This window comes from Budorcas taxicolor, chromosome 3 (assembly GCF_023091745.1).
Source record: "Budorcas taxicolor isolate Tak-1 chromosome 3, Takin1.1, whole genome shotgun sequence".
NCBI classification, from domain to species: domain Eukaryota; kingdom Metazoa; phylum Chordata; class Mammalia; order Artiodactyla; family Bovidae; genus Budorcas; species Budorcas taxicolor.
In genome coordinates, this window is record NC_068912.1 from 9790989 (window position 1) to 9807129 (window position 16141).

Below are 16141 nucleotides of genomic sequence, written 5' to 3' on the forward strand. Positions count from 1 at the left end.
CTTCTTAGCACGCACATGCAAGATACCAATACAGAAGTTCTAGAGACATACACATGAGACCAAGCAAGAGTCTTAAATGCAAGAGAAGAAGGATCATTCCTTCAGGGAATAAAGAAGGAATAAAGAATATACAAAGTTAGGTTTTCAGCAGCTCTTGGCAACTTCATAGTCTTTCTCCCTTCTCTGTACAACTAACACAAGATAGATGTGTGGTTGTGCAAATGTACTAATTACATATTTCAGGGAGATATGCTTGTTAAAACTGTGAAAGTAATATGGTTTAATTTTGTGAAAGGACATAATTTGGAAAATTTTATTTTAATCAGTCTTTGGTCCCAGCTTCCCAATTCACTATATCTCAAAAAAGCACTCAACTGTTCAACACTGAATAAATACATATGGGGAATGATGAGAAGGATTGCTCAGTAAATGACTCCAAATGCTCAGGATCCCTAGAAATGAGCTAGCTGGTTGAGGAGTCCTTTTAGTGGGAAAGGCTACATACAATCTTACTTCTCCAGGTCTCAGGGCCTATTTTCTCAGTTTTCTCAGCACTTCACTGTGCTTCCCAGGTGGTGCTAATGGTAAAGAATATATCTACCAATGCAGGAAACACAAAAGAGACTTGGGTTCAATTTCTGAGTCGGAAAGATCCCCTGGAGTAGGAAATGACAACCCACTCCAATATTCTTGCCTGGAAAACTCCATGGGCAGAAGAGCCTTATGGGCTCCATCCATGGGGCCACAAAGAGTTGGACGCAACTGAGCAACTGGACCACCACCACCACCCAGCTCTCCCCAAAATAGCTGGGTCCAAGTTCAAATTGCTTCATATCTGGTCCTAAATTTTACTCCCATTACCACTCTCCATCACCCCCTACCCAGATAAGGCCCTTGTTATACTTCTAACAGGGACTGGACAGGCTTCATAAGAGAATGGTCCTGAGTCATGTCTAGTTCAATCATAATTATACAAATCATATTATATATTATATACGCTATATATATGTATATAGTAATACAATATACTACAGTTTATAACAATTTTAAAATTATAACCATATTATATCTGATAATATACATTATCAGATATTATCTGATAATATACATTATCAGATAATATCTGATATCTGATAATTCTATATATTATCTATAGTTGTATATATAATTAAACTTATCTATTAAACATATATATATAACTATATATTATTATCAGATAATACCTGTATATCTGATAATATACATTATATTATTATGTATATGATTATAATTATCATATAGTACAAATAATTATAGTTATATACAATTGTATAATAGAATTATACATGATTATTATTCCATATGCTAATATTAATAATTATGCAATATTAGTTGCTATCACTTATTAAGCTCTTATAGTGTTAACACATTCTTCCCATTGCCTGATCTCTATCACCTTTCTCCTAATAATGCTAACTTACTCTTCAGATCTGGCTCAGCTTGGTCATCAGTTCCTTCAGGAAGCCTCCCCAACACTGTCCTAGCCTAGATTAGATGTCCCCACTGCCCTCCTAGTTCCCCTTATTTTCTCTTTTGAAATACACATCACACTACACTGCCTGCTAATGTTGATTTCTGTAACAAGAATATGAGCTCCATGAAATGAGAGAAATCAAATTGCTTTGTTGCTCTTTATATTGCCTGTGCCAGTATAGTGTCTGGTACAGAGTAGGCATTCAATAAATATTTGTTGCTAGGCACTTTATACAACAACAAAAAAAATAGTATGTCCTTTGTCAGTAAACCAACTTCCTTTTCTTCAATATGGCTATAAAAAGGCAAACAGAAGTGAAACTGATTCTCCACTGAAAGAATGCCATGCTGTGTGCAGAAGTTTATAGTGAAAAAGATGGCTCATCACCACCTATGGATCTTGCTCTTTTGCCTACAAACCTGTGAGTTCTGACCCTTGCTGATACCTCCTAATTTTCTATTAAGTTTTGGAAATTGTTCTTAAGGAAGCTATTGAGATTTGGCCTGCTTTAATAGAAACACCCTGGGTCTCAAAAGGGTTCCTCCTGACTGGGAAGAGACTTAAGATCCAAACCTATCTGTTTTTCAGCTTTAGAGTTTATATATCTGAATTTTATCTGTACTCAGCCTCTAAACATCTGAGAAAAACTCTCCTGCTCAGAACCGTCAGCTTATGGTAGACCTGCCCAGAAAACCAACAAAGGAATAGATAGTCCAAAACTTTGAAAAACTTAGAAGCAATTTTTTGGGGCGTTAGAATGTGTTATATAAAATTTAACAGAGATATGACTTAATTATTTCATTGCTCCTGCAGATTAGAGTGACACATGACTATAATTATCACTGTAAAAACTTCACCTCTTTAAGTTCCCTTTATTTTCAAAGCACATTCAGAGCTATTACTCTGCTTATGTCCTCCAAAAACTCTAAAATTAATGGAGAAGAGAGTATTATCCCTGTCTTATAAATAAATTAGTTCTCAAAAAAGAAATGAAGAAGTTGAACTAAAAATCCTGTTTTTGTTACTTAAGGCTTAACAGTAAAGTATAATGGTCAAATGAATATTGCTTGTTGTTAGTACAAAGTAAACTATGTAACATTAACATAGCTTTGGGAGTGTTCTGTCATTGCATATATTATCTCACTGATTCCGAACAATTGCCTTGTTTATGTAAAAACTATCGTTTCTAAAAATACTTACAGTGTCTCTTGTCAGCTTTGGAAATGCACTAGCAAATTCCTGGCATGAGTTAGAACACAGAGACTCTAGTGGCTTAGGGTTTCTGGAAAAGGTAGAATTGGTGCACTGGGGTATCTCTGATTCCCTTGACCACTTAAAGCTGTGACTCCTTCAATGTGAGCTTCCTTGAGATTGTATCCACTGGGCAGGTCAAATTTTTGAGCCTGTGGTAGTCACCCTGACAGACAAGTAGAAAATGCAAGTAGATGGGGTAAAATATTGGATAGAACCTAAGTGGAAATCTAGGGATATCCCCAGTCTTTTAAACAAGGGCTAGACATGGAGGCATTTGATACCACTTAACTAGCAAAACTCAGTGGAAGTGAGTTTGAGTGAACTCCGGGAGTTGGTGATGGACAGGGAAGCCTGGCGTGCTACAATTCATGGGGTTGCGAAGAGTCAGACACGACTGAGTGACTGAAGCGAACTGAACTGAACTGAACTAGCAAAACATTCACAATGTTTATGTACACACTCTTATGTGATACATACTAAGATCATTGAAATAAGCAAGATAGATGTTCTTAATTTCATTATGAAAAAAAAAAAAGTAGAATCTAAGACTTGAATTAAACAATTCACCTAAAATTTCACAGCCTGAAATTGGTAGAGCTGAAAATGGACATCTGTTCTGTTAATCCCAAGGCTGTAGTTCTTTCTGTTCCACACTTTTCTGACCTTTCACTCATTCAGTTTTCAAGTCCCTGATGCTCTTCAAAGGGCTACTGTACACTACATGAAAGGCAGCTCTAAGATACACTTGCCTCATCTACTGAAATGGAAATCAAAGTTATTGAATCAGCTAGCAATGAATCATTCATCCATTAGCTTTAGAACTTTGGGGAAGTTATATAAAATCCACCTGTTGTCAGAAAGGGGAATATTTCCCTCTTCCGCCTCTTGAGTTCTGTGGCTGGACTACTAATAAAACTGACAACAACAAAATTCTGTAAAGCAATTATCCTTCAATTAAAAATAAATAATTTTTTTTAAAAAACTGACATGGGATAGATTGCAGGAGAAAAGAAACAATTTTTTTTTCAATTTTTTCAACTTTTTATTTTATATTGGAGTATAGCTGATTAGGGGCTTACCTGGAGGCTCAGTGGTAAAAGAGTCGGCCTGACAATGCAGGCATCGCCAGAGACATGGTTTCGATCCCTGAATGGGAAGATCCCCTGGAATAGGCAATGACAACCCTTTCTTGCCTGGAAAATTCTGTGGACAGAGGAGCCTGGCAAGTTGCAGTCCATGGGATCGCAAAGAGTCAGACATGACTGAGCATGTGTGCACGCATGCACTCAAGCACACACACACACACACACACACACACACACACACAGAGCCAATTAACAATGTTGTGATAGTTTCAGGTGAACAGCAAAGGGACCCAGCCATATGTATACATGTATCCATTCTCCTCCAAATTCCCTTCCCATCCAGGCTGCCACGTAACATCCCTGGGCTATACAGTAGGTCTTCTTTGGTTATCCATTTTAAATACAGCAGTGTGTACATGTCCATCCCAAACTCCCTAACTATCCTGTCCCTCCATCCTTCCCTCCTGGCAACCATAAGTTCATTCTCTAAGTTTATGAGACTGAGAAACAAATTTTAATTTGTGCATGCAGAGGTCTCATAGAAATGGAAACTAAGAAGTGGCCAAAACAAACAGCTTTTACTTTTTAGACAAAGAAACAAATTTGTGAAGAATCAACAGGACAAAGAAACTCAGGCTTTTGGTGTGAGCACCAAAAGTTAGTGAAGAATGTAAACAGACTTGGGGCTTGAAGCGGTAGATTAAAATAACACGGTTTGTTTGTATAAGCTTCCTGCCCCCAAATTCGCTGTCTTTGTTGATAAGGATATCCTTATGCCTCCAGATGCTGTGAGGTTTATTTTCTGCTTTCAGGGGGACAGAGAAGAATCAGAGTTTTCTTCTTGCACTGGCTTCTTCTCAATCAACTTTTATTCAAAATAATCAATATGGAGAGTCTCCTGGTGGCCAAGTGGTTATGATTCTGGGCTTTCATTGCCATGGCCTAGGTTCAATCCCTGGTCCAGGAACTGAGATTCCCACAATTGATGCAGCCAAAAAAAAGAGAAAAAGAAAAAAATCATATGTCATTGTGGCATATTTGGGGGCAATCCATCCTGGGCTGTGTTGGGTTCAGCCAACCCAACATTGTTATATAGACTTCAAAATGGGAGAGCTCTTAGTACAATAAGATTGTTTTGAGAATCAAAATGATAACCCAGGTATGACAGTTAGCACAGTATCTGAATATAGTAGGTGCTTACCAAATACTAGCTAATGCTGTTGTTTTTCACACCTGCTTTTCATATGGTATTAGGAAAGGGCCAGGGCTTTCTTATACAGAGATCCTGGCCAAGATTCCTCTGTTTAGGATGATCCAAGGAACATGAGCCGGTGAAAAGATGGTACGAATTTGAACTTAGGTGTGGGCTTTTGAAGTTCCTGAAGAGAAAACCAGGGATGAAATATGCCCTTTGTCAAGGGCCCATTAATGAGAGGTGGGAGTCTGTTTTTACATCAGTAAAACCAGAAGTACTTTCATGTACCATTTGGCTTTGTTGAATGGATATGTTTGCCTCTTAAAATTATTCTACCAACATTTCCTGAGTGCAAAAATGTACCCCATATCCCTCTTGCTGCTATTCCTAACAAAGATGGTCCCTGATATTTAGCATTGAGCTTAGATGTCAACACTGACTGTACTTACTTCCCTGGAATGAATTCTGAACAATTTAAGCAGCTGAGATGCAATGGGAAAAGGGAATTAGAAATCCCCTTTTTCCCTGGAAAGCGCTGAAATAAGAGGAGTCTGAGTGTGCAAGCTCATGACCATTCCATGTTGGAAAAGTTTTCTTGAAGAGCCAAGACTCACAGTCTTATGTTTGTGATCTCAGCTTCCTCATCATGACCTGTGAATACTGTGACTCTGACTGTCCTTCCAAGTATTCTGCTACCTGCCAACTGTTTGTTATAAAAAACAAGAGCCCACCGCTTTTGCTCCATACTCACTTCCTTCTACATATTCTCCCTCACACTCCTTTAATTTTTCCTTTTCTCTGTACCTTTCTTGCTTCTTTCTTCAACCTCTCCCCTTGCTGCCTTCTCCTCTCTCATCAATAATAGTAATAATTAACCCCTTATGGAGCAGTCACTACATATCTGTCATTACTTTAAGTAGTCTGCATATGTTATTTTCTCTAATCCTCATAACACCCTTTGAGATGGGTACTGTTAATATTACAGAAGGAAATAGAGGTCATTTAGCCAAAAAGTGGAGGAAGTAGGATTTGAACCCCTGTCTATAGACTTATCCACTGAGTCAGTGGCTGCCTTCACCACTTTGATGCTGAAATAGGATAGTATATTATCTCTGAGGCTGATGGTTATCACACTTTGGGATTTATCATGAATGGTGATTATTCAGCAGAGACTGAGCCCATCTCTGTACCCACCCACAGAGGAGGCTAGAGTCTGGTGGGCAGGCCTTTGCCAACAACAGAATTTTGGGCAGGCCAGCAAGGTAGAATATCCAAAGAAATGACCATATCAAGACATGGTTCAAGTACCATTCACATGAGCATGGTTATAGAATGATTTGAATTTGCTTTTTTAAAACAAACAAAGATCCAGTATCAATAAGATCTCAATGTTCTGCTGAATGTAGAGCACAGTCATGAGGCAATCCAGCAGCTGACACAAAAACTAGGGGAGAAAAAAAGAATGAAAAAGTAAATAAATCCAGGAAAGGTGAGTGGGTTCCTCTAGATATCTGTTTATGGATAAGTAGGCCCCAACCATCATCCTAGGAGTTGGAGACAAGATTTCACGCCTGGAGAAGAGTCTGGCAAGTGTCAATTTGCCATTAGTCCAAAGTCCTATTGGAGAGGGGCCTTCAGCTTCCCTCATAGCTCAGTTGGTAAAGAATCCACCTGCAATGCAGGAGACCCCAGTTCGATTCCTGGGTCAGGAAGATCCACTGGAGAAGGGATAGGTTACCCACTCCAGTATTCTTGGGCTTCCCTAGTGGCTCAGCTGGTAAAGAATCCATATGCAATGTGGGAGACCTGGGTTTGATCCCTGGGTTGAGAAGATCTCCTGGAGAAGGGAAAGGCTACCCACTCCAGTATTCTGGCCTGGAGAATGCCATGGACTGTATAGTTCATGGGGTTGCAAAAAGTCAGACACAACTGGGTGACATTCACTTTCAAAATAAAGACAAAGCCTCTGTTCTAGAAACAGGTTTGAGCAGACAACTGCCATAGACCTTCCAAAAGGACTTAAAAACAAAAGCCAAATTACAGAAATGGAAGAATATATTATGTATGGGGAAGAGTAGGTATCAAGACATTAGCTTTAAAATCCAGTCTCCAAGATGCTTGAGGCTGCATCCTTATAACAACGTGAGACTCCAATAGAGGGGGTAGTGACCCCCCTCATCAATCCAATATGCCAAAGCAGCCCTGGAGATCAGTGTGTGGCCCCAAAGCAGCCAGAATGCTTCCACAACAGGAGCCCAAAAGTCAATGCTAGGTCACTTGGTCTCCTCGAATAATTCCCAAACCAGACTTTTGTTCTCTTGAACTTAAGAGAAGGATAAATCTGTAAATTTGGGGGTAACTAGACTCAGCTATGTGGAAGCTAGAAAAGAAAGAGGTCTGAGCAGTCAATCGGGTGACTGATGTTAGTGGAGGTACATACCCACTACACCGTTTCCTTCACTATACTCAATTTTTTATTATATGCTTAGAGTGCTGTGGTTATTGTCCAGTCACTAAGTTGTGTCTGACTCTGATCCCAAGGACTGCAGCACACCAGGCTTCCCTGTCCTTCACTGTCTCCCAGAGTTTGCTCAGATTCATGTCCATAGAGTGCTGAGTAATGATAAAATGATGAGTGACAGGATCTCATCTTTAAGAATCTGTGTGTGTGTGTGTGTGTGTGTGTGTGTGTGTGTGTGTGTGTGTATTTATTTGGCAGAAGAGGATTCATCTCACCCTAAATCTCAATAAAGATTATATAAAGTAAAGGGGAAAAAAAGCCAGCAGAAAATAGTATACTATTGGAAGAACTGATGTTGAAGTTGAAACTCCAATAATTTGGCTACCTGATGCAAAGAGCTGACTCATTGGAAAAGACCCTGATGCTGGGAAGGATTGAGGGCAGGAGAAGAAGCGGACGACAGAGGATGAGGTGGTTAGATAGCATCACTGACTCGATGGACATGGGTTTGGGTGAACTCCGGGAGTTGGTGATGGACAGGGAGGCCTGGCGTGCTGCGGTTCATGGGATCTCAAAGAGTCGGACATGACTGAGCAACTGAACTGAACTGAACTGTATGGAGGTGGTAGGTTCCTTGTTTTAAAACCCTCATAAGCAAGGAATTTCCATTCTCATGGAGAATGACACAAAGCTTCTCTCCGCTAACCCTTTGCTTCCTCTTTGTCCTTCTTTCCCTTCACTCAGAGTAACCAGTTACAACCATCTCTCTTCTGGGTGCTGCTGCCTCTGGTAGCTCTTCCAGACCTGCAGTACTCAGGGAGGCAGTGGATGGGGGGAGACAAGGGGAAAGTTATCTATGGCTGAAGAAATATAAAGAAATGCTGATTTGAAGGGTCCTAAAGAAGCAAGGGGGTTTGGGTAGCTATTAAGCAACAATACGCCCTTCCTTATTTCCATGCCCATGAAAACCTTCATGCTGGCTTTTTGTAACATCTCTGTAATACTCCAGTTCTCCTTTTTTTTCCATAAGAGTTGTCTGGGGGTATTATTTTAATCTCTGTAAAAATGTTTTCTTATTTTACATAACAAGCACTTATGGTGCCTAGTATATGCCAAGTACTTTTCTAATAGGTTTACAAATATTAACTCATTTAATATAACACTTTGATGAAATGCTCCTGTTAGTCTATTTAGAAGCTGATAAAACCGAGGCACAGAGAGGTTAACTTTCCGAAGGTCTCATGGTAGAACCTGGCAGGAGCAGGATTCAAGCTCAGGCAGTCTGGATTTTCATCACTAAGTCATGGTGCCTGACAGAGGGGCAGAAAGAGGGTGCCCCTCATGGCAACTCTCCCTTTTGGGGTCTCTAGTTTCTTCTCTATTGCTTTATATACCTGAGAGCAGTGTCATGTCATCTAATTTTCATACTTCCTCAAAAGTAGTACAGAAATTTTATTTCATTTACCAATAGAATCCTGTGGTTTAGCAGGTAATTGGCTTAGTCATGGTCATTTAGCTAATTGGCAATAGAACCTTGGCTCAAACTTGTTTCTTGATTTTTTACTCACCATGCTATGAATCCCTAGCCTGTGGACATATGCAAATCTTTGTTAACAATATGAGAATACTGGAGTGGAAAGAATTTACTGTTAGCCAACTGCTCTTTCTTATTAATCAGTTTATATTCTGAACCTTCCTTACCAAGGGCCAGAGACATGTAGAGTTATTTCTTGCCCTCACTGCTTCTCTTACTCTAAGTTTTCTATCTTGCTTTTTATTGCTAGAAAAAGGGAAAGTGGGTCAGTTGCCAAAAAAGTATTTATTCTTTTAACAAATATTTAATAACCACCCACTAATTGTAAAGGAAATACTAGTGACCAAAACAGAAAAAGACTACATGGCAATTATATTCTCATGGGGGTGAAAGGTGGGGAAGACAATAAGTACATATGCACAGGCAATGCTTTAGTAGTCATAACTGCTATGAAAAAAATAAATAAGGCAAGGCAATAGAGAGTGATGGGAAATAGACGGCTACTTGAACATGGTGAAGCTTTCTCTGAAGATATGACATTGGAACAGAGTTTCACAGTGAAGGAGTGCTGGAAAGAGTGTTGTAAAAAAAAAGGGGGGGGGAGGACAGCAAATATTTAATAGAAAATGTTCTAAGGTGTTCTTAGCCAGTTTGAAGAATAAGAAAGTCAGTGTGGTTGGAGTGGGCAGGGGAGAGAAGGATATGAGATCAGATGGGAGGAGATAGGATCTAGGAGACTAGGGCGTCCCTTGAAACCCCAAAGGCACACTGTCTTTGTTTTTTAATAGAGTCTCTTAATCCTTGGAAGGAAAGTTATGACCAATATAGATAGCATATTGAAAAGCAGAGATATTACTTTGCCAACAAATGTCCATCTAGTCAAGGCTATGGTTTTCCCAACGGTCATGTATGGATGTGAGAGTTGGACTGTGAAGAAAGCTGAGCACCGAAGAATTGATGCTTTTGAACTGTGGTGGTGGAGAAGACTGTTGAGGGTCCCTTGGACTGCAAGGAGATTCAACCAGTCCATTCTGAAGGAGATCAGTCCTGGATGTTCATTGGAAGGACTGATGCTGAAGCTGAAACTCCAATACCTGGCCACCTCATGAGAAGAGTTGACTCATTGGAAAGGACCCTGATGCTGGGAGGGATTAGGGGCAGGAGAAGAAGGGGATGACAGAGGATGAGATGGCTGGATGGCATCACTGACTCGATGGACATGAGTTTGGGTGAACTCCGGGAGTTGGTGATGGACAGGGAGGCCTGGCATGCTGCAATTCATGGGGTCGCAAAAGTCAGACATGACTGAGTGACTGAACTGAACTGAACTGAACTGAAGGAGAACTATGAAGTTTAGGTCTAAATGCCCTCTCTGTTGCCATCAATTGTTATTTTGTAATCTATTTGGGTTTTACCCAACTTCTCAGTAAATTTACTTCTCAGTAAATTTCCCTTACTCAGGTCTGAAGAATTTCCCTCTGGTCAGTTAACCTCCTCCTACCCCATCAATATTGCTAACCCAGATAAAGTTTCTGAGTCTTCATTTTTCCCAAACACATTTATTATTCTCATATTCTCTATTTCCTTCTTTCAATCAGTGGTTTTGGGCAGCTACTTTATCATGAAATGTACATTTGTAAAGTTCACCCATTCACATGAGTTCATCCAGGGAAACAGGAGTTATCATCTAAAACACAAAAGATATATAAGGCTGAGAAAGATGTCCAGCTTCCCTTCCAGGAGGAGAAATCCAGCTCCAGTGAATAGACTGCCCATGGTGTTCTCTATTCAAGCTGGTGTCATCCTGACCCTCCAGTTACCTCTTCACCATAGCTACCTAGGGGTCACGGGGAACCCATTTTTCCATACAAGCCCACATCATGGAGTTCAAGCCTTTTCTTGCCTTTGCTTCTCTTCTAGAAGTATTGCCTTTCTCCCACCCTATCCTGCTGTGGTCTGGCTATGGGAATCAGGAAATCACACTCATTCAGTTCAGTCATTCAGTCATGTCTGACTCTTTGCACCCCGATGGACTGCAGCACACCAGGCTTCCCTGTCCATCACCAACTCCTGAAGCTTGTTCAGACTCATGTCCATCAAGTCAGTGATGCCATCCAACCATCTTATCTTCTGTTGTCCACTTCTCCTCTTGCCTTCAATCTTTCCCAGCATCAGGGTCTCTTCCAATGAGTCAGTTTGCATCAGGTGGCCAAAGTATTGGAGTTTCAGCTTCAGCATCAGTCCTTCCAATGAATAATCAGGACTGATTTCCCTTAGGACTGATGGGTTGGATTCCCTTGCAGTCCAAGGGACTCTCAAGAGTCTTCTCCAGCACCACAGTTTAAAAGCATCAATTGTTTGGTGCTCAGCTTTCTTTATAGTCCAGCTCTCACATCACGTACATGGCTTTGACTTATGTGGACCTTAGTTGGCAAAGTAATGTCTCTGTTTTTTAATATGCTGTCTAGGTTCGTCATAGCTTTTCTTCCAAGGAGCAAGCATCTTTTAATTTTATGGCTGCAGTCACCATCAGCAGTGATTCTGGAGCCCAAGAAAATAAAGTATCTCACTGTTGCCATTGTTTCCTATCTTTTTGGCATGAAGTGATGGGACCAGATGCAATGATCTTAGTTTTCTGAATGTTGAGTTTTAAGCCAAATGTTTCACTCTCCTCTTTCACTTTCATCAAGAGGCTCTTCAGTTCTTTGCTTTCTTCACACTCATTAGGAGATATTATAAATATGGGTCATCTCTTTTTCGTTGGGCCCCAAGCCTGCTCACCAGTCCCTTCATCCCCTCAGTCAACCTGTTAACTCCCTGGGGGTATTCCCTAGAGCAGCATTTCCTCAAAAATTTTACATTCATCAAAATAATAATAGCAACTATCATTTTTATGTGCCAGGAATTTGTGCTTAGTGTTCTTTCTTCATAATTGTATTTAATAATTACCTATATTTTAAAGGTAAGGAACCTAAGAGTCAGAGAATTTCAATTGTTTCCCCCAAATAACATATCTAGGTTCAAATATCCCTAGATTCAAAACCTGTACCCCTAACTTTACACATCTTAAGTAGTCCCTCTCCTGCCTCCTCTTGCTTCCCACATTACTGAAGATATGAAGGCCATCAAGCATGACTCAGCTCAGTTCAGTTCAGTTTTGTAGCTCAGTCGTGTCCAACTCTTTGCAACCCCATGAATTCCAGCACGCCAGGCCTCCCTGTCCGTCACCAAATCCCAGAGTTCACCCAAACTCACATCCATCGAGTCGGTGATGCCATCCAGACATCTTATACTCTGTCGTCCCCTTCTCCTCCTGCCCTCAATCCCTCCCAGCATCAGAGTCTTCCAGTGAGTCAACTCTTTACATGAGGTGGCCAAAGTACTGGAGTTTCAGCTTTAGCATCACTCCTTCCAAAGAACACCCAGGACCGATCTCCTTTAGAATGGACTGGTTGGATCTCCTTACAGTCCAAGGTGACTAGCTACCATTTTATCTTCTCTGTTCCAAAAAGTCCACAACATATTAAGCAACATCTATGTGCCCTCCCAACAATTTCATGAGGTAGGCATTACTATATCCTATCTTGTAGCTAAGTAAGATAAGGGCCTCAGTAACTGTCAGGAATTGAACACAGGCCCATTGGACTCAAACTATGTGCTTTTTCCATCTTGCCAAGCAAACTTTCTTCTATCCTTACTCCCAACAAGACCTCAAAATATCAATATCCTTTCACTCATCCTTTCCTTTTTTCTTTCCACTTCAGATGAAGGCATGAGCCTCTTCTGACTGAAAACATATACCTTTCTCTGCACACCATTTCCCTTCCATTTTTTGTTCCACACAAGCCTTAGTGGCTTGTGTATACTTCACTGTGCTTGGTGCTTGGGATTTTAAGACAAGATTCCTGGATTCAAGTGACTTGGTGTCCAGAAACAGACAGGTGGGCTCATGACTACCAACCAGTATGGCAAGTACTATGAGAGAGAAACAAAGAACTCCATGCATAGGGACATCTATCCTAGATCAGGGAAATCTCTATCTTCTTTTCTTCCATACCACACTTCCCCCATCAATATCTTCTGTTTCAAAACAAAATCAAATAAATTAGCTTTGTTTGGCTCTCTAGCTAGCTATTTGTTCTGTTTTATAACCTTTCTTTCACTATGAAGCTTCTCCAATTCTTTACCATCTTTTCTATCCTCAATCCTCTACACTCTGGCCTCCATTTGAATCATCCTAACTTGAACTACATTCTCAAAGGCCATCAGTACCCTCCTAATGGACAGATCTAGGAGTCATTTTCAGCCTTTAACTCACTTGAAGACTCTGGATCACTAGACATCAGTGACAGTTGCCTTCTTGAGATTCTTTCTCCCCCTGAGTTTCATGATTTTGTCCGCTATTGGTGCCTCTCTTGCCACTGTATCCCTTGATCTATTCAGTTTCTTTGATAGTGCCTATTCTGTAACTGTAAGCACTTATCACAAGGTTCAGCCTTGGACTTCAGCCTACTCTTCCTGAGTGACCCTCTCCTTCAATCACCTCGTCTCCATAGATTCCTAAACCACTTGGATTTCAGTTTGATGGCAAGTGACAGAGACTCAAAAATAAGAATTCCTTAAAGAAGAAAGAAGTTTATTTCTTGTTAGTGTAAAATGACTGGAGTTGGCAGTTCAGTTGGTAGAATAGTTCACAAGGTCATCAGGGATCCACACTTTTTGAATCTTCCTGCTCCATGATTCTCAGTACTTGGCTTCCTCTTCTTGATCCAAAATATCCAAGATCCACTGTCATGGCATTCCAGCCTATAATAAGCAAGGAAGAGATGAAGAAAGCAATCACCATCTTCTTAACGACATAAATGTCAATACGATATTTGCACTTTCGTCCCATGGACCTGAACTTAGTCACATGACCAAACTGAGACTGCAGTTTATTCTGGGTGACCATACACCTTGCTAAAAATTAGGGATTCTATTACTAAGAATGAAACAGAAAACAAATATTGGAAAACAACCAGCAGATTCTCCCACAGCCCCCAAACAATACTTTGAACACATTAACTTCTCTTATCTTCCATTCCTCTAACTTCTTATTTAGTGGTGCACCGTCACCTCACATTCAGTGTTTCTGACATTAAACTTGTCTTCTCCTTTTGACTTCTTTCAAGCATAAACTTAATCAAATTCCAGTAGCTATTAATTTTCCACTCTCATAAAGTAGACACCCAATATATTTTTGAATTTTATGACATGCCTCTTCATTCCTTGCCTTTCTTCGTGCTATCTCTCAAATTCATCCCTTCCTTTCCATTCCCATTACCACCCCTTGATTCATGTCCAGATAGCTAACAGTAGCCTCTGAAATGGTCTTTCAAGCCCAGCTCTTCTTTCCTCTTATTCCTCCATTTCCTACATTATTACCATATGACTCTAATCCTAAAGCATTATTAGCCTTTGTTCTCAAAAACTTTAATAGCTCCCCCCTGCCTGTGGTGCAGATTTCAAACTCAGGTCTGTCCTAAATCTAAACCTAAATTTATATTTCTAACCTGATTGCTCTCTACTTTGTTAAGCAAATCTCTACTTATTCAACCTACATCACACATCTTCTCTTTCTAAACCTTTCTTCAGAACCTGAAGACCTGAGACACTAATTCTTTCCCTTTCTATCTAGTAAAATTCTTTTCACTCTTCAAGGTCCTCTTCAAATTCTGTTTCCTCCAAGAAGCTTTTTCTAACCACTGCAGATCAAAATGATCTATCCTTCCTCAAATTCCTATTGCAATCACTATCTGTACCATTCATCTGAATTTATCATTTACCAGCTCATATTGCAAAGGTGAGTTATGAGTGTGTATGTGTGTGTGTGTCTTATTTCCCTAACCATATATGAAATTTTTAAAAGGACAGAGAACTTGTCTTGGTCATAGACTTGCATAGTGCTTTTCGTAGTAAGTCCTTAAGACATTTTTGTGCCACAAATTCTCTCTGAAATTAAGTTTTCTTAAGATTGCCTCCAACATTAATATACTGTTTGAATCCCCTCAGCACCTAGAGAAATAAGTATTAGCATTGGAGATGGTTATGGAGATTGATATGGAGATTCTTAAAACACCAAAGCCTTTAAGAGAAGAATAGAGACCACCAAGTGCAGTGATACTGAAAACAGTCTCTCCCTGCTTTACCTGAATTAGCCCTTAATAATGGTTCTTCATACATTCTTCAGTATGGTCTTGGTGTTACCAAGGTCATCATAGAGGTGGACTAGGGAAGTCCTAAAGGGCATATCCTAATTGTTAAGATGAGGATGAGAATGAGAGTCGTTATCATTAATAATCTCAGAAATAACTAGCATTTATTTTGCCTTGATAGTCAACAAAGAGTTTCCATTCATATATGATTTTTCTGATCACTAATTAGATAGGCAAATTTTATAGTTACTATTGCCATTCTGTAGATGAATAAACTGAGACTCAGAAAAGCCTCATGACTTTATTAAGGTTGACCAGCTCATATGTAGAAGTAGCAGCTATGGCTACTCATAGCACCTATGACTTCATCCTCTCTATCTTTTCTTTGCATGCTATCGTTTTGTGGCTGCCTCATAGCTCCACTGGGTGTTCAAAGGTACATATTATGCTTGTGCAAGCCCTAAACTTTTCCTCAGAAAGCCCAGGAGTCTCACCAACAGCGCCACAGCACAAAATAGTAAAAGGACTTCCTCTAGCTTAGCTATCTGACATCCTCACTGCCTCACTCTTTGATACCCAAGCACCACTTCCTGAATGACTTGTGAGAGGTGACAAGATATACTTCAAAAAGCAACACCACCCGCCAACCATTCTGTGACTGCACAACTGCCCTCCTACTAAGATCTCAGCCTTAGTAAACTGCCCACCATTTCCTGGGGTTTGACGAGAAAACCCACCAGAATTATGAGTCTAAGGAACCCCCACCTTTTCCGTCTTCTCACACTGAACTTGAATCCAAAGAGTGAAATGGAAATTAGGCACAAGGAGTTGATATTAAAAAAAAGAAGAAGAAGAAGAAAGAAAGAAAGAAACCTTGTGAGATCTGGCACCAGGGCCAGCTGTAC

The 16141-nt window shown here is 40.2% G+C and overlaps 1 protein-coding gene across 1 annotated transcript in view; it reads left to right on the forward strand.

Moving 5' to 3' along the window:
* The first annotated feature begins 1852 nt into the window (after nt 1–1852).
* The window catches only part of CD84 (CD84 molecule), a 40260-nt gene continuing 25971 nt past the window's right edge, over nt 1853–16141 (forward strand). Inside the window, exon 1 of the mRNA XM_052637909.1 lies at nt 1853–1934. Within this exon, the coding sequence (XP_052493869.1) occupies nt 1853–1934 (82 nt within the window). The remainder of the gene's footprint in view (nt 1935–16141) is intronic.